The 25,655-nt window shown below is 35.2% G+C and overlaps 1 protein-coding gene across 1 annotated transcript; it reads right to left on the bottom strand.

Annotated features, from left to right (window-relative positions):
* Window positions 1-7,109: 7,109 nt before the first annotated feature.
* On the bottom strand, window positions 7,110-8,734 carry LOC141391803 (esterase B1-like). The gene is made up of 3 exons (XM_073964499.1): window positions 8,481-8,734; window positions 7,695-8,416; window positions 7,110-7,571 (listed from the first exon to the last, which is right to left on the bottom strand). The coding sequence occupies exons 1-3, from the start codon at window positions 8,602-8,604 to the stop codon at window positions 7,110-7,112; spliced, it is 1,308 nt and encodes a 435-aa protein (XP_073820600.1). The 5' UTR covers window positions 8,605-8,734.
* Window positions 8,735-25,655: the final 16,921 nt, after the last annotated feature.

Here is a 25,655-nt window from a genome sequence, read left to right as displayed (position 1 = left end):
TTATTGAGGCTAAGCGACAAATTATTTTCTAGTTTTAACCAGGGTTTCGCAGAGCTTGCATATAAATCCTGAACTTACTTAGATGGCTTTTGTATTAAACAGAACGTCTTGTTCCATAAGCCGAACTAAGAATAGATTTCCAAACGCACCAATCTTTTACTTTACTTCTCCAATTTTGGATGCCATGTTCTGCGATATCTTCTTCAAATTGGTCTTTCCATCGGAGTTTTGGCCTTCCCTTGGGGCGTATACCGTCGAGTGGCTCGTATTCAAATGCCTTTATGGCGGGGGCATCTGTATCCATCCTGCTGACATGGCCAAGCCAACGCAATCGTTGTCGTTTGATACGTTTTACTATATCGATGTCGGTCGGCTGGTATAACTCGTGGTTCATACGACGTCGGTATTCACCGTCAACGCATATTGGTCCATAAATCTTTCGAAGAATTTTTCTCTCAAACACACCAAGTTCTGCCTCATCTGCTTTCGCAAGTACCCATGCTTCAGATCCATACATAAGTACGGGTAGTATCAGTGTCTGGTAGAGCGTAAGTTTTGTTTGACTAGAGGTGGTTTTACTTTTAAACTGTTTACTTAGACCAATGTAGCATCAGTTGGCCAATATTATTCTTCTTTTGATTTCAAAACTGATGTTGTTCGTTTTATTTATGGCGGTGCCGAGGTAAATAAAGTCATTTACTACCTCAAAATTGTAGTTCTGAACATCAAGAGTTGGTCCGAGTCGGATGTTACATCATGAAGGCTGAAATTTCCGATCGTGGGACCAAAGATATTTTCTCTCCCAATTTTAGCATTAAAATCTCCTAGAACAATCTTAATGTCATGGCCAGGGCAGCGGTCATATGCTCTTTCTAGGCGCTCGTAGAATATATCCTTGGTCTGTTCATTTTTCTCTTCGGTCGGGGCATGGGCGCAGATGAGACTGATGTTAAAAAACTTTGCTTTTATTCGGATTGTGGCAATTCTTTCATCAACAAGAGTGAAGCTGGAGACGAGATTTTTAAGCCTCCTTTTTACCATAAATCCAACACCTATGTAGCTCATGTTTCGTTTCATGGAAGCTATAATATAGTGCGTAATCGTTTGTTATTTTTACGTCTGTCCGGTTCCATCGCACTTCCTGTAAGGCGATAATATCAGCATTGTACTTGTCAAGTAAATCCGCCAGTGCGCAAATTGCACCTGCTCTGTAGAGAGTCCTGACATTCCAGGTGCAGATTCGCAGATCATGGTCCTTAAAACGTTTGCGGGGTTCGTCAACTTTAGAGGGGTTTGTTTTTCTTCTTTTTCTTTGTTTTTCATAGTAGGCGGTGTTTTGACGGGGTGAGTTACTAGCCCAACGCCCAACCCAAGTTTTTAACGTTCTTATGGGTGAACGCGCGGCACATGTTAGCTCACTACCTTCAACGGATGTTAAAGGCTGCTCCCCAGGTGACACCACGGGGAGGTCAGTGTCCACTTGAGATGAAAGAGGGACCAAGATAAATCCTGGGATTTGCCATGTTAATGCCGGTCAAGACCGTTGCTTGGTATCATTCATCCCCTACGTCACCCAATCTTGAAATTATACCATTAAAATTAACACTCAATAAAACCGAAGTTATATTCCACTGACACCCTTCCCCGTGAGAAAATCTTTAAGCTTTTAATATTGTCAACATGAAGGGGCTATAAAAACTTTGACCTATATAAGGAACAATATGAAAAATTAAAACATTTCGGTTCGATAAGAATTCTGTGGCGAATTTAAAATATATAACTTAAAACTCCGTACCGAATTCAACAGACATGCTGAAATTGCAAAATAAACTTTGATTATGGTGGAGCTCAAATGATAGTAAACATCATCTGCCTCATTCTCTAATTGAGTATAATATAGTTTTTGCCTACATGTTTTCACAGTTTCTTAAAATATGAATAAAGGGGCAAAAAACAATTATTGTTCGCATATTTTTCATACATATAAGAATAAAATAAACCGAGTATGTGGAAAACATATTGTCGAGTTATTTTTTTCGACTCAGACTCCGACTCCAGCAAAATTGCTCGACTCCGACTCGTAGACTCCGACTCTGAAACCCTGGCTTTAAGTGCATTTATAAATAAAACACTAAAACTTACTTTTTTACTTTTTTTATTTTTAACTTTTTACTAAATACATTTTTTGACCACTGAGAAGTCCATAACCAAATTACAGTCAATTTAGGCCCAAAATGTAGATAAAAACTTTAAATTGCCCGAGTGGTACCGTTATATGTGGCTACACCAAAATCTGACCCGTGTCCACAATTTTTGGTGGGGGAGTTTCTGTGCAATTGGGAAATTCAAATGCCAAATTACAGTCAATTCGAAAAAAATGAAGACAAAATCCTCAAAACACCTGAAATCAGGTGATACCGCTATATGGGGGCTATAGGAAAAAATGGACCCATATTGGTTTTGGTCTCATATTCATGTATTGTCATCCAAATCTGAAAAATGTGCAAAGTTTTAGTTCGATTGGTCAACTGCAACTGTGTTAAAAATGAGTTACCAGATTTGAACTAAACGGACACCAAAGCAAGTTAAATAAAACACTGTAAAAATTGTTTGTAACGCATCGAAATAATGGTCGTAGACCCATACTTGTATATGAGGGAAAGTCAAAAAAATTTAACATTGATGAAGCCAAGGTGTGCACGATTATATTACGCGAACTATTCAAGTCTACCACAAAATATGGCCATAGATAGACCAAATTAGGTGTTTTTAATCGAAGCTCAAAAATGTGGCTAAAAAAGTTAATTTATGTAAAGCCTATGACCGCGTAAATGAATAAAAATAGGTAAAAACGCGTTGAAGCTAACGATTTTTTTACGGTGTTATTCGGTTGCCGGTCAAACCGTATAAAGTACGGATATCTGCCGAAAATAAAAGTAGAAGAATACAAAACGAAGATTACACTTCTAATGTACCACTTTTGAAAATTTCCACTGCATCCACCTTTTATGTATGCTGACATTTTGAAGCCAGATTTTAGGTGTTTTTTGTATTTTTATTTAACCGCGACGCGCGTTCAGCTTTTTCTAACAACCATAAATAGGATTAAAGTACTCGCAATTACGCATAATTTGATATGTATATTGACTATGTAGCCCACACAGCATTACATTAATCCACTGCCAAAGGCCAAAATTTAGTGCTATAGTTTTTCAAAAAAAAACCCTATTTTTTGGGTACAGTATTTACAATATCCTTTTGATTGTGCTGGGACCCCAAGATAGTTTAGTTTTTTGACGATCCGGATCATATAAATCGTAGATCGTGAAAATCCATCCACTAGAACGGCGAAAACAGCAACTGTAAAAACCGAAAAATGTTTTTGAAAATATCGCGGATTTAATAGCGACACATCACTCGCATTTTTGCGAAAACAGCGGTTTAAAAAATTTAGTGGCATGGGATATATCCCAAAAATAGTGTGTGATGCTACATCCACGGTTCTTGATGGATTTTATCGAAATAGGTTTAGATCGATGTATTTTTTCATGGATGATAGTGAAATCGGATGCACATAAAAAGTGTATGAACTTTGTGCAAATTATAAGCGTTATACCGTTTTTTGCACACTACGCTGCAGGCTATCCTACATCTCAGCCGCCAAAGTAAAGCCTGGCAAATGTGTACAAATTAAAAGAGAAGAATTCGCCGTATTGACAAACCGCATGCGCATTAAGTGATTTTGAGGATTTCGCGATTCATACGCATTTCAAAATGAACATTACCCGATACAGTTTTATTCGAAGATTATACCCCATTCAAAGGAACCCAAAATTTATTTGAACGTTACCAATATCTTCCGCTATATGTTAGCGTGTACTCGAGAAGTGATCAGAATAAAAAATGTGTTTTTTGCGTGAAATTTAACTGAAATAGAAGAATAACTCCGACCTAATTTTTCTACATTTTCTTCAACTAACTCACAACATAAATCTGAAAAAATATGTTCTCTTTCAAAAAAATAAATTCTCTCAATATATATTTTTTGTTTTTGCTATAATATACAAACCGCTAAACAGATTTGGTTACATCTGAATGTTCAAGATGTTTAGATTACGTACATATTTTATAATATTTTTCCGAGGCATAATCAGCTTAAATTGTATTAAAACAAGTTGGAAGCCAGCAATTTTTTTTAAATCTTTCTTAATTTCCGCGAAAATTTACAACTTTTTCACTGACGTTGTGGGACCTCAGTAAATATGTAGTATGTAGGAAGCCATAAATTAACACTGTTTCTCAATATAATGAATGTAAGATTTTTTCTATAATCAGAATTGAAACCGCCATAACTTTTGCGCGCAATAACCAAAATTAACATCTCGACAAGATTTGAGATTGGGAATTTTTTCCCAATCCATGTACCAAAAATCTTTCATGTAGATTCAAAAACAAAAAAATATTTTTTTTTTTAAATGGAATATTAAAAAATTTTGACTTTTCCTCATATACTAAAATGAGTATCTCGACGAGCTGAGTCGATCTGGCTATGTGCGTCCGTCCCTCTGTCCGTCCGAAAAAAAAGTTCAAAAATGTTCGGAAAAATTGTGCGCACTACAACTCTTGATGGCAGTGAACGATTTGGTCCATACTTTACCAGATATAGATCAGGTTCGAATATGGTCTATAGTTGTTCAGTCCGTCGGGTACCTCCCACACTAAATTTTGGATAAATTCACTTTAAGACCTGGGGCTGGATTCTTGTTCTATGAAAATTTGAAATGAAAAATATTTTTTTCTTTATACAATTTTTCATTTGTAATTTAGTTCCTTTATAAAACTTTTCATTTCAAATTTTCATAGAACAAGAATTGAGTCCCTGCTCTCGAATCAGTTTGGTTTTTGTTGAAGCAACTTGCATTCGCTGCCTCAATTACGGCAGTAAAAGTTTTTTTCAGAGGCAAGTGCATACTTCTTGAGAAAACAGCCCGAAAGTTGTAAAAAACCACTATGGCACCATATGTAGTGGCTGCAGGGCTCGACCCGAATACTGCGTTCGTCCACACTTTGGATATTGTAATATTTCTTCAAATATTTGATGAAATTCGAAGGTGGTGCTGGTGGTCCGGTACTTCCACCATAAAATATTCGCGTTTATCTAATAGACGTAGCAACTGATTTGGTCGAAACTTTGGATCTCTAAATATTGTCGAAACTTAGTTTATGTTCAAATTTTAGCCATATCTGTCCAATCATTGTGGTATCACCCACACAAATGTTCAACATTTTTGTGTGGTTCGAGGATCCTTTGCGCATTTTTACCGAAGGTTTTCTTAGTGGCCCTGTTTACAGCGATATTATGTATTTCGCAGGCTAGTGTGATAAAGAAGCCCTATCTATCGATATCCCTGAAATTTTTTGAGCTTTACATGCATACATAAGTTTTTTTTTGGAAAAAAATGTATTTCAATCCACGCAGGCTGAGGGTATATCTCTATCGGCTGAGGGTATATCTCTATAAAGCCGACTGATACTTTTTTACTTGTTTATTTTAATTATAGTGACTAATATTACAGCTTTGTGTGGGGACTTTCCAAAAGCAAATCCTGGCTATGAAGGTAGAATGTCCCATTTTTACAATGATGCAAAGTAGGTTGGCGTGGTGGCTATATATCGGAGATATCGCAAAAGTCGGTAATGCATCCCATTTTTCGTGTTTTTAAATCACGCTACAGGTGGCAATTTTGGTCGGATCGTCACGAAGGTTAATGGGGGTCTCGGAGAAGGCTACTGATTTTGGTGATAGCCGGATTATATTTAGAGGTCAGAATAGGCAAAAAACCTACATACTTGGAGAAAAAGTCAACGTTTTATTACAAAGTAAATGTTTCAGCCTCTATAAGGGGTGTACCAAAAACATAACCTTATAATGAAAGTAGAAAATATCACCTTTCTAACGATGTAAAGTAGTTGGTCAATGGTAATGCCTCCGTTTTTCCATTTTTTGTGTAATCACACAACAGGTCGGGATTTTGATCAGATCGTAACGACATATTGGTGTTAGTGGGCGTCTCACAAAGAAATAAGCCTATTGATGTGGGTGATGTTCGGATAATATTCAGGGCAAAAAAACTTATGTGGAGAGCACTTAATGTTTTATTCATATGTAAAGATCTCCGCTTCTAGTAGGCGTATACCAAAAGGAAAGCCCGTCAATGGAAGAAGACAAGATTTCCTTTACATTGTTGCAAGTAGGTTGGAGTAGGTGGTCAAACAACGGCGATATCGCAAAAGTAGGTTATGCATCCCATTTTTTGTAGTCATGCTACGGTCGCAATTTTGGTAACGCAATTACATATTTGGACATATTCCAAGGAGAGAGCTGGATAATGAATCTAAATCATCTGAGCTTTAAACTAATACTTAATGTGGCATTTATGGTAAAATACACTGTGCAACATTTTTAAGGTGATCTTGTGCAAACAATTCGAACTTAGGATTTTTTGAAAGTACAGACCCAAGCGACATAAAACCCTATTTGGGTTTTGTTTTGTCAGATCCAGCTCGGATTTTATGGCCCCATCTAAACATGGTTAATATTGAGTTTTTAAAGAAATTCGGGGCTATATCTCAGAAATCAATGCGAATATTCTTCTGACCTCTGAAGCAAATTTGTAGGTAAGGACAAGAATAAAATATTTGGAGAAATAATGAGCTCGAAAAAATACATTTACTGCCTCAAATTTCAAAATACATATATGCAAAAATGAGACAATTTTTATACATTTCGCACCGTATCTCCAAAACCGTTATTTTTTCTGAATATTTTCTTTTGGAAAAATATTAATATTTATATATTTAAATTTATATTTAAGGGCTGTTCGAGGATTATTTTGACATGTTCATCGAAGGCAGTCCATGTGGTTCTGATTACAGCGATATATATTCTTTTCATGGGCAACTCCAGTACTGTTTTACTTGTTTGATGGAGGAAGTAATCCAAAAAAACCTTAACCATAAAAATTAAATTTGAATTCTATTTAGCTTTTAGTTGTATTTAAATAAATAAATGGACTTTTTAATACAAAATATGAATCTCACATTCAAAACTAATACAATACAATATCTGTTAAATTATTGTAAATTTCATCGCGTGCACAACATTTCTCATATTCCGGCTTTGGAATAAACTCTGTCCGCTCATAGCCAATATTCAAACAATAGGGAACAGAATTGCGTTGTAACGGTTCCCAGTGAGCCGGTTGCAGAAGATGATTATTGGGATCTGAATTTTTAGCAAATGCATATAAAGTCTCGATCATCTGTACAATACACTTATATTCTGGTGTATTGGTGTCCAATTTGTATGCATCGGGTAAGAGGAAAATATAACCCAACTCATCGACATGTCCCACACCTCTAACATTGGGCCCACAAAATCTCTGGCGATAGAAATTGAAAAAGGGTGAATCAAAATCAAAGCGATACAAATAAGTGGGAGCAGTAGCATATTTCAAACGTGATTGGACCAGGCGATGTTCATCGTGGTATATCATATTGTATGATTCATTCTACAAGGAAAATATATATATATATATATATATATATATATATATATATATATATATATATATATATATATATATATCGATTAGTTGTTTTAACGAGAACAATAAAAAGATCACTATAAATACCATTATAGCTAAGTCAAAATTTTCTATTGACATATTTTTGTCTCCAAAATGAAGTTCTTTAATTTTGCTTGCCAATTCTCGTATCAACTTGTCATCCTTCAACGTTTTCAGATTATCGGGCAACATAAGTCTTGGATTTCTTTTAATCATTTCATATGTTTTGGGATCATCGTGGAATTTTTTATACTGAGCCAGAGCTTCTGTAGAATTTGAGCCCATCATTATGGGGATGTTGTTACTCCATGCTGATCTCTGTGCTATTGCCGGATTTTCGCTTATAATTGTATCATCCATGGTTGGCCAACATGGATAAAAGCTAATTATTTCAAACAACTGTTTCTCTTCCTCCGTGAAGACGTCAAAATTTAAAAGTTTCGAGGCATCCACATTGGTAAGAAACTGACACAATGCCTTTTCATCTTCCTCCCTGCCCTCATAACCCAATTTCTTGGCCAAACGATATTGCCATTTGGGATGAGGAAATGGATCCATATGAAATCCAGCCAATAAGATGGCCTTATGGAAAAGTCCCTTTGCAATGGGTGCTCGCATAAGCATGTGAACCATATGACTCCCAGAGCTGTGGCCAAATAGGGTGATGTTTTCAGGATCCCCACTAAAATAATGACAATTATCAGATATCCATTGTAGGGCCAAGACTGCATCAAGTAGGCCGCAGTTGCCGGGCACTCCCAAGGATTTGTCAGAAAATTTTGTAAAACCTGAAAATATCAGTAAATTCAAATATATCCTTAAATTAAAATAATATTCAAATTATAGACATACCCATTGCACCCATACGATAGCCCACAGTGATTAGAACAACATCCTTCATCATAAAATAATCCGGTGCCCAAGCACGGCGAGTAGAATCACCCGCATTAAACCCACCACCATGAAGATATACCATAACTGGAAGTTTAGGACGAGCATCTAGTTTTGTAACGTTGACATTAAGAAATAGACAATCCTCCGATCCTTCTACTTGTTTTGTGCGTCGATTCCATTGAAAACATTTATTAGGCGGTTTTGTGCAATCTTTAATACCTGGCCATTTTAAAACTGGTCGCGGAGGTTTAAATCGGTATTCGCCTACAGGTGGTTGTCCATATGGAATTCCATCGAAATAATAGTATTTCTGACCATAGAGGGCTTCGGTTAACTGTCCCTTTACTTTACCGGTATTTGTTTGAATAATGGGATTATCTGGAGTGCTGTAATGTAGAGAAGAAATGAATTGGTCAGTCAGTACTTTTGAGTACTAAAATGGGCACTGAAGTTATCTTATGCTTTATGTACTCATCCCTTATTCGGATATAAGTGATCGTACAATTCATTTTGTCCGTCCGTCTGTCTGTCTGTCTGGCTGGTGCGCACGATAACTCTAGAACGGATCTGCCTATTCGGTCCAAAATTTGGCCTTAGTAATATTTTGTCCAAACTTAGTTTAAGTTTGAAGATAAGCCAAATCGGTCCACTCCTTCAGGTACCTCCCACACAACAGTTCAAAAATTCATACGATAACTCTTAAAGGGAGTGGCGGAATTGGTCCATACTTTACACATCCTAATATATCTACCAGATATAGATCAGGTTCAAATATGGACTATATTTGTCCAATCCATCCGGTACCTCCCACACAAAATTTCGGATAAGTTCACTGCTATCGAATCACTTTGATTTTTGTTGAAGCAACTTGCATTCGCTGCCTCAATTACGATTGTAATCGTTTTTTCAGGGGCACGTCATTACTTCTTGAGCAAACATCCCGAAGGGTGTAAAAACCACCTATGGCATCATATGTAGTAGCTGAAGATCCACTTCCATAATGGTCAATGTAGATCCATTCCTTTAAGTATCTCCTCCGCAAAACTTTTGATCTCTAATCCTAATGAATATTTTTGTCGCTTCAAATTCCCAAAATTTTTAAAAACCCCTACATACATACATACCTTTTTTTGGGAAACAATTGTTTCAATATATACAGGCTGAGGGTATATCACTGTCGGCAAAGCCGACTGATACTTTTTTACTTGTTTATTTTTTATTAATTACATACACTCATCCTTCTCAGTACTTCGTCATTTGAAATTTTCGCAGTCCATGGTATTTTCAATATTTTGAAGGTTTCCAATTTTTTTTATTTGAGCGTCCAAATTTCTGTTCTGAATTTATAAATAGTACAAAATAGCTTTTTAACAAAGGTACTGAAGCCAACAAATTTGAAATTTGACACGGTGCACAGATGATTTTTTTATAACCTCGTATCGTATCTCTACATAAAAATCTTATAAGGTAATTCAATAAAAAATCTTCCCCGCAATATTTATCACCTCTGTCCCATTTGTTGTTTACATTTCGCTTGGCATTTGTAGAACCAATTGAGGATGCTAGAACAGTATAAGTACGAAAGAGTAGCAGGTGAGTTACTGAGTTCAATTTCATACCGCGAACTAAAACCGTCAGCTACGTAGAGAGAACCCAAAGTAAAGTAAAGTAAACTAAAGTCTAGTGTGAATAATTGAAGTAAAAGCATTCTAGAATCGTAAACTGAACGACCCCTCATTTAATTGGTACGAATTGTATCGGGAATTAAAATAAGTTAAGTTAAACCTATTTACGTGACAATATCTTCGAATTTCAGTTAAGTTTGATGTGCAATGTAATGAAGCCATTACTTTGTCAATTTTACATTTATTGCTCTGTTCCAGAACCTGCAAGAAGCTACTATTTTTTGCAACGATAACATTTTTTCCTTTATGTTATCGGAAAAAACAGTAAACGTAGATTCTTGCAGTTCTGGAATAGACTATAGTACTGTTCCAGTAATGCAAGAATCTACTAATTGTTACTATTTTTTTCGATAACATAAAGGAAAATACGTTATCCTAGTAAAAAATAGTAGCGTCTTGCAGGTTCTGGAACAGAGCATATACACTCCACGTCAGTAGAATAGAACACCTAATTTTTTGGTAATGTTAGATTATTTGTCCCAAAACGAATAAATCCGCGTTTTTAATCTTCTAGGTATTTAAAGTCTATGATATTCCGTACCAAACACAGAAAAAATTATGTTTCTAATTCAATGAAAAATAGGCATTTATTTTTGGTCATCAGGATAGAACAGTCATTTTATTTTCCCGAATTTTTAAGATATTAACGCCGAGTTTCCCTTCAGTCGATAAAGCAAGGCTTTCTAATCATTTTTCATCAAAGAAAACCTACAAATAATTCCGCGAACACCGAAATAACAGCGTTAAGGGGTTTAAATTGACAGATATTTGAAACATGTCATAATATCAATAGGAGTTGCGCAGTTATGTTGTATTTCTTTACAATAAGATAGAATATGACACAGACAACCTCGACGGATACAATCGAGTGCTTCGGATGCTGATAAGATGGAACATTTTCAAAATAATTATGAAAAACGTCAAAATTTCTTATAAAACCCATGATGATTTGTTCAATAAAATGGTTTTCCGTGAACAAGTCTGCCGTTTAAAGGTTTGGAAATATACTCCACATTTAGAGGAAAATAATCTTATATCAAAACAACCGCTATTTTAATACACTGAGGGAAATTGTATCACATTTTCAAATTGAACACACTCCTTATACATTGAATTGTATATGTGTTTTTATTTCGGTGGCCGCGACTGTTCTCAACAGTGTTATGATCCAATATAAATGGACCAGATTATGCTCTCCATACCGGATTTTACGATTTGGTAGTTTTTTTAACTGAACTCGCAAATGTAAAAGCCCCATTTTCGCGGAAAAAAACAGTCATGGAAATTGAGGTTTTAGGTTTCGTATGTTGTTTTAAAAAGTACTAAAATTTCTCTCAGTGTATTAAAAAACGGTTGTTTTCGTATCAGATTATCTTCCTCCAAATCTGGAGCATATTTCCAAACCGTTGAACGGCAGACTTGTTCACGGAAAAATCATTTTATTGAACAAAACATCAAGGTTTTTATAAGAAACTGGCGGACCCGGCGAACTTCGTCTCGCTATTAAGGAATAAAATTTCATACAAAAACTCAATTTTCGATTTTTCCAATTTTCCGACTTTTCCAGAGAGATTTTCCAAAATTTTCTTCCGTAAAGACCTTCTCCTCGAAAATACGAATAACTGACAAAAAATTTTACAGAAATCGGCCTAGCCATTCTCATTTTATGAATTACTATACATTTTTTACACCATTTTTATATATATAGATTTTGACGTTTTTCATAATTATTTTAAAAATGTTCCATCTTATCAGCATCCGAAGCGCTCGATTGTATCCGTCGAGGTTGTCTGTGTCATATTCTATCTTATTGTGAAGAAATATGACATAACTGCCCGACTCCTATTGATATTCCGAGATGTTTCAAAGATCTGTCAATTTAAGCCCCTTAACTCTGTTATTTCGGTGTTCGCGGAATTATTTATAGGTTTTCTTTGATGAAAAATGATTAGAAAGCCTTGCTTTATCGACTGAAAGAAAGTTCGGCGTTAAAATCTCAAAAATTCGCGAAAATAAAATGACTGTTCTATCCTGATGACCAAAAATAAATGTCTATTTTTCATAGTACTATCGGAAAATGGATCAGGAAATCATTTCGCGAAGAACTAGAAACTTATTTTTTTCTGTGTTTGATACGGAACATCATAGACTTTAAATCCCCACAAGATTAAAAACGTAGATTCATTATCTTCGGGATAAATAAGCTAACATTAACAGAAATTTAAGTGTTCTATTCTACTGACGTGGAGTGTATGTATGTTTAAATTTTTTTTCTCTTTTTTGCGAAATTTATAAATACGATATGCTTCGCACTGTGGGTCAAAATATAGACACAGTTTTTTATATTCTAATCTACAACGACTTTATATTTATTATCAGACTATATAAAATCCTTAACTTGTATTTTTTGTAGGCGATAAGAAGCACTTTACAAATGTTTTAGTCCACATAATTTATCTATTTGCTTAAGGCGAAAACTAAAATGAATAAGGAATTAAATATTGTTTAAAAAATATTATTTAAAAGTGTGGTTTACGACAAATGAAATCTTTATAATTCACAAAATTTTGGGTTCAGTTTCTTTTTATAAAAATACATTTTATGACAACCTGGCGCTTGTTCTATGAAAATATGTAATGAAAAATGCTTTCTTTATATTTTTCTCCATTTATTATTTAATTCGTTCACAAAATTTAATTTAACAAAAATTGAATCCTTGGAGTTTTGAATTTAGTCACTGTTTATGTTAAATGCAATAATATTCAATATGTTTAATCTTTTGTATTTAAGATGTACCAAAAAACACGTACCCCGTTGCCATCGATAATAATTCTAATCCTAATCGGTCCAAATATACTTCAATACTAACTTCTATTTTCTTTTTGTGTTGTGATAAACCGGTTCGTATACAAAAAAATACACCGTGTTGATAAATATTATCAGCAGCAAAATTTGGAAATAAGATAAGAACAGTGTAGTGACATTGACCTTATTTGTTGGAAATAGAAACATTTGAATGACCTATAATAGTTTTCTTAAAACTGGTTTTCGAATCAATTATCGTAGTAAAGAGCAATGTTTCATTTAAGTGAAGTAAATATTCAGAATCAGGAGTTTCCCCCATTGGCTTAACTTCATCACTTTCCTCTTTGCAGAGAAAAATGTTTACAAAACGCACTGACAGCTTGCAAAATTTACTGATCGCTACCAATATCATGATTTCATCCCGGCGAAGGGAATTATCAATTGGCTTTTCAGTTTTTGAAATGATGATTTTTTAGTGAAAACCTGAACTCTTTAAGCATCGAGTATTCTCATGTTAATGAGAATGAAGCTCACTTTTCGGCTTTCCCAAAAAACACCAGAACAAAATATTTGCAAGCTGACAGCACGATTCAACTAAGAATTCATCGATTTCTGTTAAGTTGAAAGAACATCAACACAGTAACTGTGAGTATGTCGTTGGAATTTTATTTACAAAATTCCATTCTGCGCGAGCCTTCGCTGTTTTTTGTTTGTTTTGTTTTAGTTGAAGATTCAATCATATGGAATTTTGTAAATAAAATTCCAACGACATACTCACAGGTAACTGTGCGAATATCAAAAGCAAAACCTGATAATGACAGTAGAAAATATCATCTTTAAAACGCTGTATAGTAGGTTTTCGTAGGTGGTCAAACAACGAAGATATCGCAAAAGTCGCTAATACAACCCAACTTTTCATTTTAGCGATTTTAATTATAATGACGAATATCACAGATTTGGATGGGGACTTTCCAAAAGCAAAGCCTGGGTATGAAAGTAGAAAATCCCATCTTTACAATGATTCAAATCGGGTTGGCGTAGGTGGCCAAATAACGGATATAGCAATAGTCGGTAATACATCCCGTTTTTCATTTTTTTTAATCGCAATTTCGATCGGATCGTCACGAAATTTTGGGAGTTAATTGGGGTCCCACAGAGGAAGAAGCCTATTGATTTTGATGATGGTCGGATAATATTCAGGGGTCGAAATGGGCAAAAACTTATTTGAAGAAAAGGTCAACGTTTTATTTCAAAGCCAATTGCTCTGTTTCTTTAAGAGGTATACCAAAAGCAAGTAGAAAATATCACCTTTACAACGATGTCCAGTATGCTGTCGTAGGTTGTCAAACAACAGAGATATCGCAATAGTCGGTAATGCATCCCATTTTCCATTTTTTTTTTTTTGTAATCACGCTGCAGGTCGGATTTTTAATCGGATCGTCACGAATTTTTTGGGAGTTGATGCGAGTCCCACAGAGGAAGAAGCCTATTAAGTTTGGTGATGGTCGGATAATATTCAGGAGTCGGAATAAGCCAAAGCTTATGTGGAGAAAAGTCAACGTTTTTTCTTATGCGAACATCTCCGCTTCTGGTAGGAGTATCCCCCAAAAAAAAACGAAAGGTTGAAGAAAGTATCTCCTTTATATTGATGCAAAGTATGTTGGCGTAAGTGGGTAAACAACCGAGATATCACAAAAGTCAGTAATATATCCATTTTTTTTTTAATTTTTTGTAATCACGCTACCGGTTGGAACTTTGATCGGATAGTCACGAGATTTTGGGGGAAGCCTATTGAGGAAGAAGCCTATTGAGTGTGGATAATATTTAGGTGTCGGAATGGGGAAAAACTCATGTGGAGACAAATTCAAAGTTTTATTCTTTGTGAATATATCGGCTTCTAGTAGGGGTATTCCAACGGCAAAGCCTGTCAATAGAAGAAGAAAATATTACCTTTAAATTGGTGTAAAGTGGATTGGCGAAGGTGGCCAAACAAGGGAGATACCGCAATGCATCCAATTCCTTCATTTTTTGCAATCACTCTACTGGTCGCAATTTTGATCGAATGGTCAAGAAATTTTGGTTGCTTATGTGGGTCCCGAGAGAAAGAGGCATATTATATTTGATGGTATTCGTATTATATTCCCTAAAATAAATGTTTACCAGTGAAAAGCTTATGCACAGGGGTAGTGGTGTAGGGTAACACATGGTCGGCCCCGTCCCGACTATAGCCTTTGCTCACTTGTTTCATTTGACATTTATTTCCTTAAAAAACTTTCATTTAAAAATGTCATAGAATTCAATTAGTGTTCTATGACATTTTTAAATGTAGCAAAGTCCAAAGACATAAGTATAACAAGAATGGCTTTTGTTGGAGCAAAAGTTATATTTTATGTTACACTGTGCAAAAAAATTAATTTTTTTCCAAAATGATGGGAAAACCCGAGTAGATTATGAAAGTAGAGCTAAAAATATGAGGCACGTGTATCGGAGTTTTTAAAGTTTACATCGGAAAATAACCAAAGTAGGCCGGCAAGTTTCGTCCATTACTCGAATTATTCGAGTTAAGATATCTTGGAATCCTTGCATTTTAGGTACACAGTGTCTCTGGCAACTTTACGGAGGAGGATTTGGGGAATATTTTTGTAAAAAATGTTAACCCTCATGCGGTTCACTAAAGGGGTCTTTTTGGTTCTTTTTTTCGAAAATCTTTCAAAAACTCCTATAAAATGTGATCATATCAAATCCAAATATTCTACAAAATTTTTCGTCATAAAATTTTACTATAGGTCTCTGAATATAGCAAATCTGTAAATCATATCTAATCGCCAGGAATCTCTAAAAATGAAAAAAACACGATTTAGGGTTAAAGTCGGACTTCATTTGAGTTTCTTCAACATTTTCCCTCAAAACATAATTTTAGAGAGATGACGTTAAAGGCAAAAATATTCTTCGTCAAATTTTACTATGGGTCACAAAAGAAATGAAATGTCTATTTGCATTCCATATCATGGAATGTTCAGTATAAATTATGCTGAAAAACATGAAAATATTTCCCAATTTTTTGATAAAATTTTTTTCATTCTTTTTTCGAGTTTATATATTTATATGTAATATAAAACTTGGTTTTTGGTGAAAAGTGTCAAAATTAGAAAAATTCTACACAAAATTTCAGTATTATAGTACGTTTATATATAACCGGATTTAACAAACCCACTGGGTTTTAAATGTCAATTCCATTACATATACGTCAAACAAATCCTCATAAAGAAAGTTAACCCTGCAAAAGGCTATAATATAAACATGGCCTTAGTTTCAAAATAAACCATATATCTAGGTATACTGTTTTCTTAAGAAAATTAGATGACAAATTTATACACTTTATGATGAAATCATTTGTTTTAATTTTGGACAGTTAATTTTACATAATTCCATAGTGGATCAAAATCTAACAAAATCCTCCACTTATTTAATTTAATTATCATAATAATTAATTTAATTTCAATTATTATTTATTCATTATTTCACTATTTTTACCAAAATATTGTATTTGCCCTATTCTTTCTAAATGTTCCCTCATTTAATTTAAATTGCCCCAACTGGCATCCCTAATTGCATTCTAATGCTTAATTTTTATACCCTCCACCATAGTATGGAGGGTATATTGAGTTTGTTTTTCCGTTTGTAACGCATTGAAATACTCATTTGCGACCCTATAAAGTATATATATTCTTGATCAGGGTAAAATTCTAAGTCGATCTGAGCACGTCCGTCCGTCCGTCCGTCCGTCCGTCTGTGGTAATCACTCTAGCATCCACAAAAATGGAGATAGGACGCTGAAATTTCGGGAAAATGCGTCTTTTGTTTGCAGGCAGGTCAAGTTCGATGATGGGCTATATCGGTCCACGTTTTGGTATAGCCCCCATATAACGGTACCCCCCGATTTGCGGTATTTTGACGTTTTTAGCTACATTTTCAGACCGATTTGGCTATAATTTGACATTTAGGGTTCTTAAGTATAAATAAACATATATAACAAAACTTGTGGACATAGGTCCACGTTTTGGTATAGCCCCCATATAACGGTACCCCCCGATTTGCGGTATTTTGACGTTTTTAGCTACATTTTCAGACCGATGTAGCTATAATTTGACATTTAGGGTTTTTAAGTGTCAATAAACTTATATAATAAAAGTTGTGGACATAGGTCCACGTTTTGGTATAACCCCCATATAACGGTACCCACCGATTTACGGTATTTTGACGGTTTTAGCTACATTTTCAGACCGATTTGGCTATAATTTGACATTTAGGGTTCTTAGGTGTTAATAAACTTATATAGCAAAAGTTGTAGACATAGGTCCACGTTTTGGTATAGCCCCCATATAACGGTACCCCCCGATTTGCGGTATTTTGACGTTTTTAGCTACATTTTCAGACCGATGTAGCTATAATTTGACATTTAGGGTTCTTAAATGTCAATAAACTTATATAACAAAAGTTGTTGACATAGGTCCACGTTTTGGTATAGCCCCCATATAACGGTACCCCCGATTGACGGTATTTTGACGGTTTTAGCTACATTTTCAGACCGATTTAACTATAATTTGACATTTAGGGTTCTTAGGTATCAATAAACTTATATAACAAAAGTTGGGGACATAGGTCCACGTTTTGGTATAGCCCCCATATAACGGTACCCCCCGATTTGCGGTATTTTGACGTTTGTAGCTACATTTTCAGACCGATATAGCTATAATTTGACATTTAGGGTTCTTAAGTGTCAATAAACCTATATAACAAAATTTGTGAACATAGGTCCACGTTTTGGTATAGCCCCCATATAACGGTAGCCCCCGATTTACGGTATTTTGACGTTTTTAGCTACATTTTCGGACCGATGTAGCTATAATTTGACATTTGGGGTTCTTAAATGTCAATAAAGTTATATAACAAAAGGTGTGGACATAGGTCCACGTTTTGGTATAGCCCCCATATAACGGTACCCCCCTATTTACGGCATTTTGACGGTTTTAGCTACATTTTCAGACCGATTTAGCTATAATTTGACATTTAGGGTTCTTAAGTATCAATAAACTTATATAACAAAAGTTGTGAACATAGGTCCACGTTTTGGTATAGCCCCCATATAACGGTACCCCCCGATTTACGGTATTTTGACGTTTTTAGCTACATTTTCAGACCGATGAAGCTATAATTTGACATTTGAAGTTCTTAAGTGTACCTAAACTTATGTAACAAAAGTTGTGGACCTAGGTCCACGTGTTGGTATAGTCCCCATATAACGGTACCCCCGATTTACGACATTTTGACTTTATTATCTACATTTTCAGACCGATATAGCTATAATTTGACATTTAGGGTTCTTAAATGTCAATAAACTTATATAACTAGTGGACATAGGTCCATGTTTTGGAATAGCCCCCATACAACGTTACCGCCCGATTTCAGGTATTTTGAGAATTTTACCAACAAGTTTTTACCGAAATATCTGTAATTTGAACATTTGACATTTGAAATTCTTAGTGGTCACCACACCTCTCCACCAAAAATTGTCAAGAAAGCCCCCATATAACGGTACCTCCCGATTTTCAGTAATTTGATGATTTTAGCTACAATATTAAACCGAACTAGCAGTAATTTGACATTTGAAGTTCTTAGTGTTCACAACACCTCTCCATCAGAAATTGTCAACATAGGTTCATGTTCGGATATAGCTCCCATGTAACGGTTCCTCCCAATTTTCAGTAATTTGGCCATTTTAGCTACAATTTTTAACAGAACTAACTGTAATTTGACATTTGAAGGTTGTAGTGGTCACCATGCATCTGCATCAACAATTTTCAACATAGCCCCAATATAACGATACTTCCTGATTTTCGGTACTTTGAGGATTTTACTTAAAATGTTTGACCGAACGTAGGTCCATGTTTTTGTATAGCCCCAAAACAAACCTCCCGATTTTCCGTACCTTAGCTTTATTTTTGGACGAACTTTCTGTAATTTGAAATTTAAAAGTCAACAAAAATTCTGCAAAAAAAAAATTGTTCATTTTAGCTCATATTTTCGTATAGCCCACATACCTCCGAACTAGCTGTTAATGACATTTGAAGTTTCCACGTTATGTACCGATTTTCGATATTTTGAGGACTCTAGCTAAATTGTTTAACCGAATTAGGAGTTATTTGACATTATAGGCTCCCATCAAAAACTCTCAACATAGACCCATGTTTTATTATAATCCCTATATAACAGTACCTCCCAATTTCTAGCCCACCAAAAATTGTCAACAGTTAGATATAGGCACCATAAAAAAGGGCCTACCGAATGAAGCATTTTATGTACATTATCTGACATTTTAACGTACTCACTTAAAGTTGGGGACAGGAATGAATATTTTATGGTGGAGGGTATGAAAAGTTCGGCCCGGCCGAACTTAATGCTTTTTTACTTGTTTTCCTTTTGTCTTCCCAAAGTCGAAAAAGTAATAGGAAAATTACTAGAAATATTATGCATCCATTGAAAGTATTTATTTATTCCATAGCGTCCTATTTTACCCAAAATACAATTATTTTGGTTTTCTATGCTAGATGCAGTCGGTTTAAATCAACTCTTCTGCCTTTATTAAAAAAAAAATATAATCAGCAGAAAATTCCTTTTTCGTTCAATAGACATTTTAGAAGAGTGCAAAATAGGGCTTATTTCCTAACGTACTCTGTATCTCTGAAATTTATTCGCAGTAAAACACAGAGACCAGTTTAACATAATCTTAACGGACATCACTGCGGTGGAACATAAATTGTATCATAAAAAATGGTATATGGTAACATGGGGCGCCTTCGCCACGTTTTTGTTCAAACTGTTCTCATATCGACACCGTTAAAGATTTTTCAAATATTATTTCTGGTAAAAATATAAGCATATCTTGACTATAAGTTTTGATATATAAATGGTTACAATTTTGTTTTTCAAATATTATTTTTGAGAATTTGCAAAGTGTCTAAAAAGTGGCGAAGCCTCCCCACCCATGGGGCAGCTCCGCCATCGATATGGAACATTCTCCTACGGACTCTAAAACTGTAATTTACGATACTTCACGCTTTAATATCAACATTATGCGAAAAAGGAACATGTTTTCTATTGAATAATCAAAAAAAAAAAAATCTAATATTCACAAAAACAACCAGATTCTAGTACTAAATTGAAATAGGTACCTTGAATTTAGGTACAAAAATTATAATATTACTAAAACAAGATACGTTTAGGATAATATTTGATTTCAACTTCACATTATAGTGTGCTATATCTATGGCATAAAGAATTTAAGTTAAACATGTAAAATTTCTAACATTAACCCACCACACCCCTATCATGGCGTAGGCGCCCCACCCCTTACATATTTCATAATATTAACATATTGACATTTGTAATTGCTTTTTTCATGCAAATTATTGGGATTTATATTCTTCAGTAGTTGTCTTCTAACGGTACAAAATATGTTTTTGATATCACAAAAGGTAAAGAAGATATCGCAAAACATACCTACCATAATTATTTTTTCTAATACCCTGAAAACACAAAACAGCGTGCGTCCGCTATCATACCTATGACTCAACTGTCAACTTTTGGGAAATGATAGATCTTCATTAAACTCACAATTTTCCCTTTAACGGATTTTTTCTAGCTCTTGTAGTTTGCGAGAAAATCGGCACTGGCGTAGCCGCCCCAGTGGCGAAGGCGCCCCATGTTACCCTATATATTTTTTTTGCAAATTTTAAGCACAATAAGGAGTTTGTAATTTTTATAATAATCAGAATAGCTCATTACAAAAACGAGTTCATTTATTGCTGAATTAATGTTATCAAAAATTTGAAAATCAAAAAATCACAATAAATGTTTTTTTTAGATGTTGTTCATAAGCTGAAGTATTGGACGTTTTGCGCCAGAAACGTTCAATTAATATTACATTGTTCTGAAGTCAGTAACACTATAGTCGGTCCAAATTAAGATTAGACCCTTCAAAACGACTTTAAACTTGACATCAACTGTGCAGAAAATTAATCGTTGTTAAATTATACTCTGTAATACTTCCTCTAATACTTTTCATATTTCTCGACAAATTTAAAACAGTATACAATTTTAGGAAGAAATGAAAAAAGTGTGTTGCATAAGCTAATATCATATGCAAACCCCCGCCCCCCCCCCCCCCCTGACTACGTCGGTGCATGGGGGCTATACCATAACGAGCGCCGACAATTTTTAATGGAGAAGTTTTTAACCACTGAGAACCATAAATGCCAAGTGATATCCAATCTTGTCCCAAAATGTATATAAAAACTAAAAAAAACTCATAACCTGATGACTGACCTATATCCGCAATTTTTGGTGGAAAAGTTGTTAACCACTTTGAACCATTAATGCCAAACGACATCCGCACCAGCAAAAATTAGGATCCGTTAGTCATTATGTAACCCATTACGAAGTAATGTACGGTTGCACAGAGCGTGTGTGGTGTGTTCATCGCTCACAATCGGCACGCGATCAAATCCAGCAGAGAGCAATCTTTATAAATAAAAATCAAATGTCGTTCGTTGGTAATTGCAACACTTGAGAACGACTGGAATGGAGGTGGGGTACATTCCCTACGCCTTTCTTTTAAATGTTATATGTCTATGCCAAACTTAAATTTTGGCAGACAATGGGGTTGTGTCTCCGACCCTAGGTACATATTTTGAGTCAAAATACCGGATCACGCCCACTTTTTTAGATATGTTATATCTTGAAAACTGATGACCACGACCACTCTTTTCAATACATTATATTTACAAACTACTGAACCTTATTTCATAAAATTTTTAGAAAATTTTCAGGTTTGTCCCATGGTCCTTTTGTTTTATAACAGCTATATTTGCTAAACTTATGCATCGAGTTGCAAATTAAGTTTGGAGACAACGGTGGTTGCGCCCCCGATCAAATTTTCTTTCTTCGTGCCTGAAGTCCCGACCACGGCCATTTTGTAAGTATGATATATCTCGAAAACTTACAAACCGATTTTCATGAAATTTTGTGGAATGTCGTGGTACATGTAGGCATGAATTTAGGAGGTGGCACGGTATCTCTCCTTTTAAGAAAAACTATATATTTTCAAAATGACTTTAAATGGCGAGTTTCAACGTTACATCACCCATGAAAAACTAAAAAGGTATAAGCCTAAATAAGCGGAAGAATTCGACTTCACCTGGTATCGTTAGAGGATGGGAAATGTATGGGAAATGTTGCGAATCCTTTCATATTCCATTTTCAAAAAATTTAATTTTTTCTTTTCGCGTTACATCAACGTTAAGAAAAAATTCCCCGGTACAAATTCGCTCGGTTATCGCGGTTTTACTTCTGCTTTTAAGAATAGGTTATTATAAAAACGCTAATTATTTTAATGACCACAATTGTCACTAAAACTTTATCACGAAGCGACGTTAGTTAGAAGTTGAATTATATTTGTAAAATGTTATTCAGTGTTTGCGTTATATACAAACAGTTGACAACATTTTTAATGTAATCCGACTTTTTTCAAAATAAAGGTCCATTTTCGCGTCCAAAATTACAAACAAATAATTTTAAATAAAAACTTCACGGGGAATCAAATAAGACCAAGTAGTTTGGATGTTATAGCCAAAATAAACACATATTTGGGTAACAACAAATAAATTTTGGTTTGAAAAAATAGTTTTTACATGCATTCTAGAGTTGAAAGTATGGGAAACAAATCTAAAGGAGTACTTCTTTTATTTTTCTTGAAACTCCCAGGAAAAACGGGCGGATTTTGCTTTATCTGCATTTACATAGAAGGTTTCACATTAGGCTTCTTAGAAGAAAAAAAAAGTTCAAATAAACCATTTTAATTTAAATGCATTTTTAAAATATGTGTAAATTGCGTAGTTATCAAAACCATTTTGTCCGCATGTGATTTCCATGTACAGCAAGACCATATCTTTTAATTTGTATATATTTTTGGAAATTTAATTTGGACGCTATAAAACATCGTTAATTTGCGCAAAGTGCATACAATTTTGTTCCGCATCCGGTTTCAGTGTCACCATGATATCTACTTCGATATATATCTATTTCAAGGCGATCAATCAAGAACAGTGGATGTAGCATCACGCACTATTTTTGGGATAAACCCTTATCAGTGAAGTTTTTATACCCTCAGCCTTTAGGCTAGAAAGGGTATATACACTTTCATACGGGCAAAATGTGCCTCATTGAAATAATGGTTTTAGACCCCAAGTATGTTTGGACGAAATGTGTTTCAGACAATTAGCGATTCAGACAGTTAGCAATGTCCGTCCGTCTGTCTGTCTGGCTGGCTGGTACGCACGATAACTCTCGAACGGATGAACCGATTCGGTTCAAATTTTGGTTTTCGTAATATCCAAGCTTAGTTTAAGTTCGAAGAAGAGCTATATCTGTCCACTACTTCCGGTACGTCCCCCACAAAAGTTCCAAAATGTTCGGAAAATTTGTGGGCACGATAACTCTTGAAGAGAGTAATTGATTTGGTCCACACTTTGCACGTCGTGAAATTTCTAGCAGACCTAGATAAGGTTTCAGTATGGACTCAATCGGTCCACTCCTTCGCGTACCTCCCACATAAAATTTCGGATAAGTTCAGTTTTTGATTTTTGTTGCAGCAACTTGTATTCACTTTTCCCCATACGACGGTACAAGTTTCATCAGGGGCAAGTCCATACTTCCTGGGAAAATGGCCGGAAAGGTGCAAAAAGCCCCTATGACACCTTGTGTTGTGGTTGGAGCGCAAGATAACTCTCGAACGGATCTGTCGATTCGGTCCAAAATTTGGCCTTCGTAATATGACACCTTGTGTAGTGGTTGGAGGGCAGGATAACTCTCGAACGGATCTGTCGATTCGGTCCAAAATTTGGCCTTCGTAATATTTTATCAAAACATAGTTTAATTTCGAAGATGGGCTATATGGGTCTACTCCTTCTGGTACCTCCCCCATAAAATTTCAAAAATGTTCGGAAAAATTGTGCGCACGATAACTCTTGAAGGGAATGACAGATGTAATCCATACTTTGCACATCCTAATATATCTACCAGATATATATAAGGTTCGAATATGGATTATATTTGTCTACTCCTTCTGGTACCTCTCACACATAATTTCGGATATGTTCACTTTAAGACCTGCTCCTGAATCACTTTGATTTTTGTTGAAGCGATTTGCATTCGCTACCTCCATTACGACGGTAAAAGTTTTTTCAGAGGCAGGTCCATATTTCTTGTGAAAACAGCCCGAAAGGTGTAAAAAACCCCTGTGTCACCATATATGGCGGTCGGAGAACACGATAACTCTCGATTTGTTCAACCTATTTGGTCCAACATTTGGTCTTCGTCATGGTATATCCAAACATAGTTTCATGGGCAATACCGGTCCACAACTTTCGGTACTTCTCCCCAATATTTAAAAAATGTCACTAAAATGCTAGGACGATATCACTTGAATGGGGCAAACAATTTGGTCCAAACTTTGGATCTCCTAATATTAGATCAAAATTTAGTTTTACTTCTAAAATGGCCCATACCGGTCCTCCCTAAGGGTACCTGCCCCACAAAAGTTCAACATTTGTGTCTTAGTGCAGTTAATTCCTAATCCACATTTTTGTCGGCCAGTTCAATGGTCCAAAAAGGGCCACAAAATTATGAAGAGACCTTAAATACATTCGATCTGTCCGGAGGTAAAATTTTCGCTTCACATTGGCTGATACCCTCTTTCGGCAAAGCCGACTGATCCTTTTTTACTTGTTCAATCTCTATTTCCGTGAAAAACGAAGATGCTGTATTAGTTCGGCCCGCAGAATACGCGATATTTTCAAAAACAATTGTAGATGATTTTCCTGCCTTGGAATTTCTCGTATCTGGCGTTTTAGTAGATGGATTTTCAAGAGTAATGATTTATTAACTTAGAATTGCGAGTTCTACAATCCTCGATATAATTTTTTTTGAAAATCCTGTTTGCGGAACGATATTAGAAGAAAATTAAAAAAAAACACCTAAAATTTGGCTTCAAAATGTTAACATAATTTATGCCCGTAATTTCTAGCCCTAGGTAACCGGGTAGGTAGCTGCCTATTAGTTATCTTTACCTAAGCGTTTGGGAATTTCTACGTGCCATTAACCGAGGCGTATAAATTTTGAAAACATGTGGTAACATTGGCGATTTTCATTCATGATTTTTTAAAAAACATTGCCACATACAATTTTTAACACATTGGCAACGATCAACCAGGCAAAATCCTTGGTGTAAGTAACACGGCCGTTTTCGACCCAGTAACTTTACCTATGAATTGAAATTATGAAATTTTGCTTACACGGGGGATATCTATGAACTCATAGATAACTACGCGTAGAAATTACGGGCATTAGTGGTATACGCAAATTTTAAAAAGTTATACATTGGTAATATGATCCTTATTTGGTTGATTTCTACATTTACTTTGACAGGAATATCGTGAATAGTGTGGTTTAATCACAAATCGAGAGAAAACAAAAAAAGACACGTTGGTTTCAACACATTTTTTAACATAAATATAGCCACAGCTTC

The sequence above is a fragment of the Musca autumnalis genome, unplaced genomic scaffold (genome assembly GCF_047663935.1).
Source record: "Musca autumnalis isolate F117 unplaced genomic scaffold, ASM4766393v1 scaffold_1, whole genome shotgun sequence".
NCBI lineage: Eukaryota > Metazoa > Arthropoda > Insecta > Diptera > Muscidae > Musca > Musca autumnalis.
Note: the sequence above shows the minus strand (reverse complement) of the source record. Positions and strands in the feature narration are given on the sequence as shown.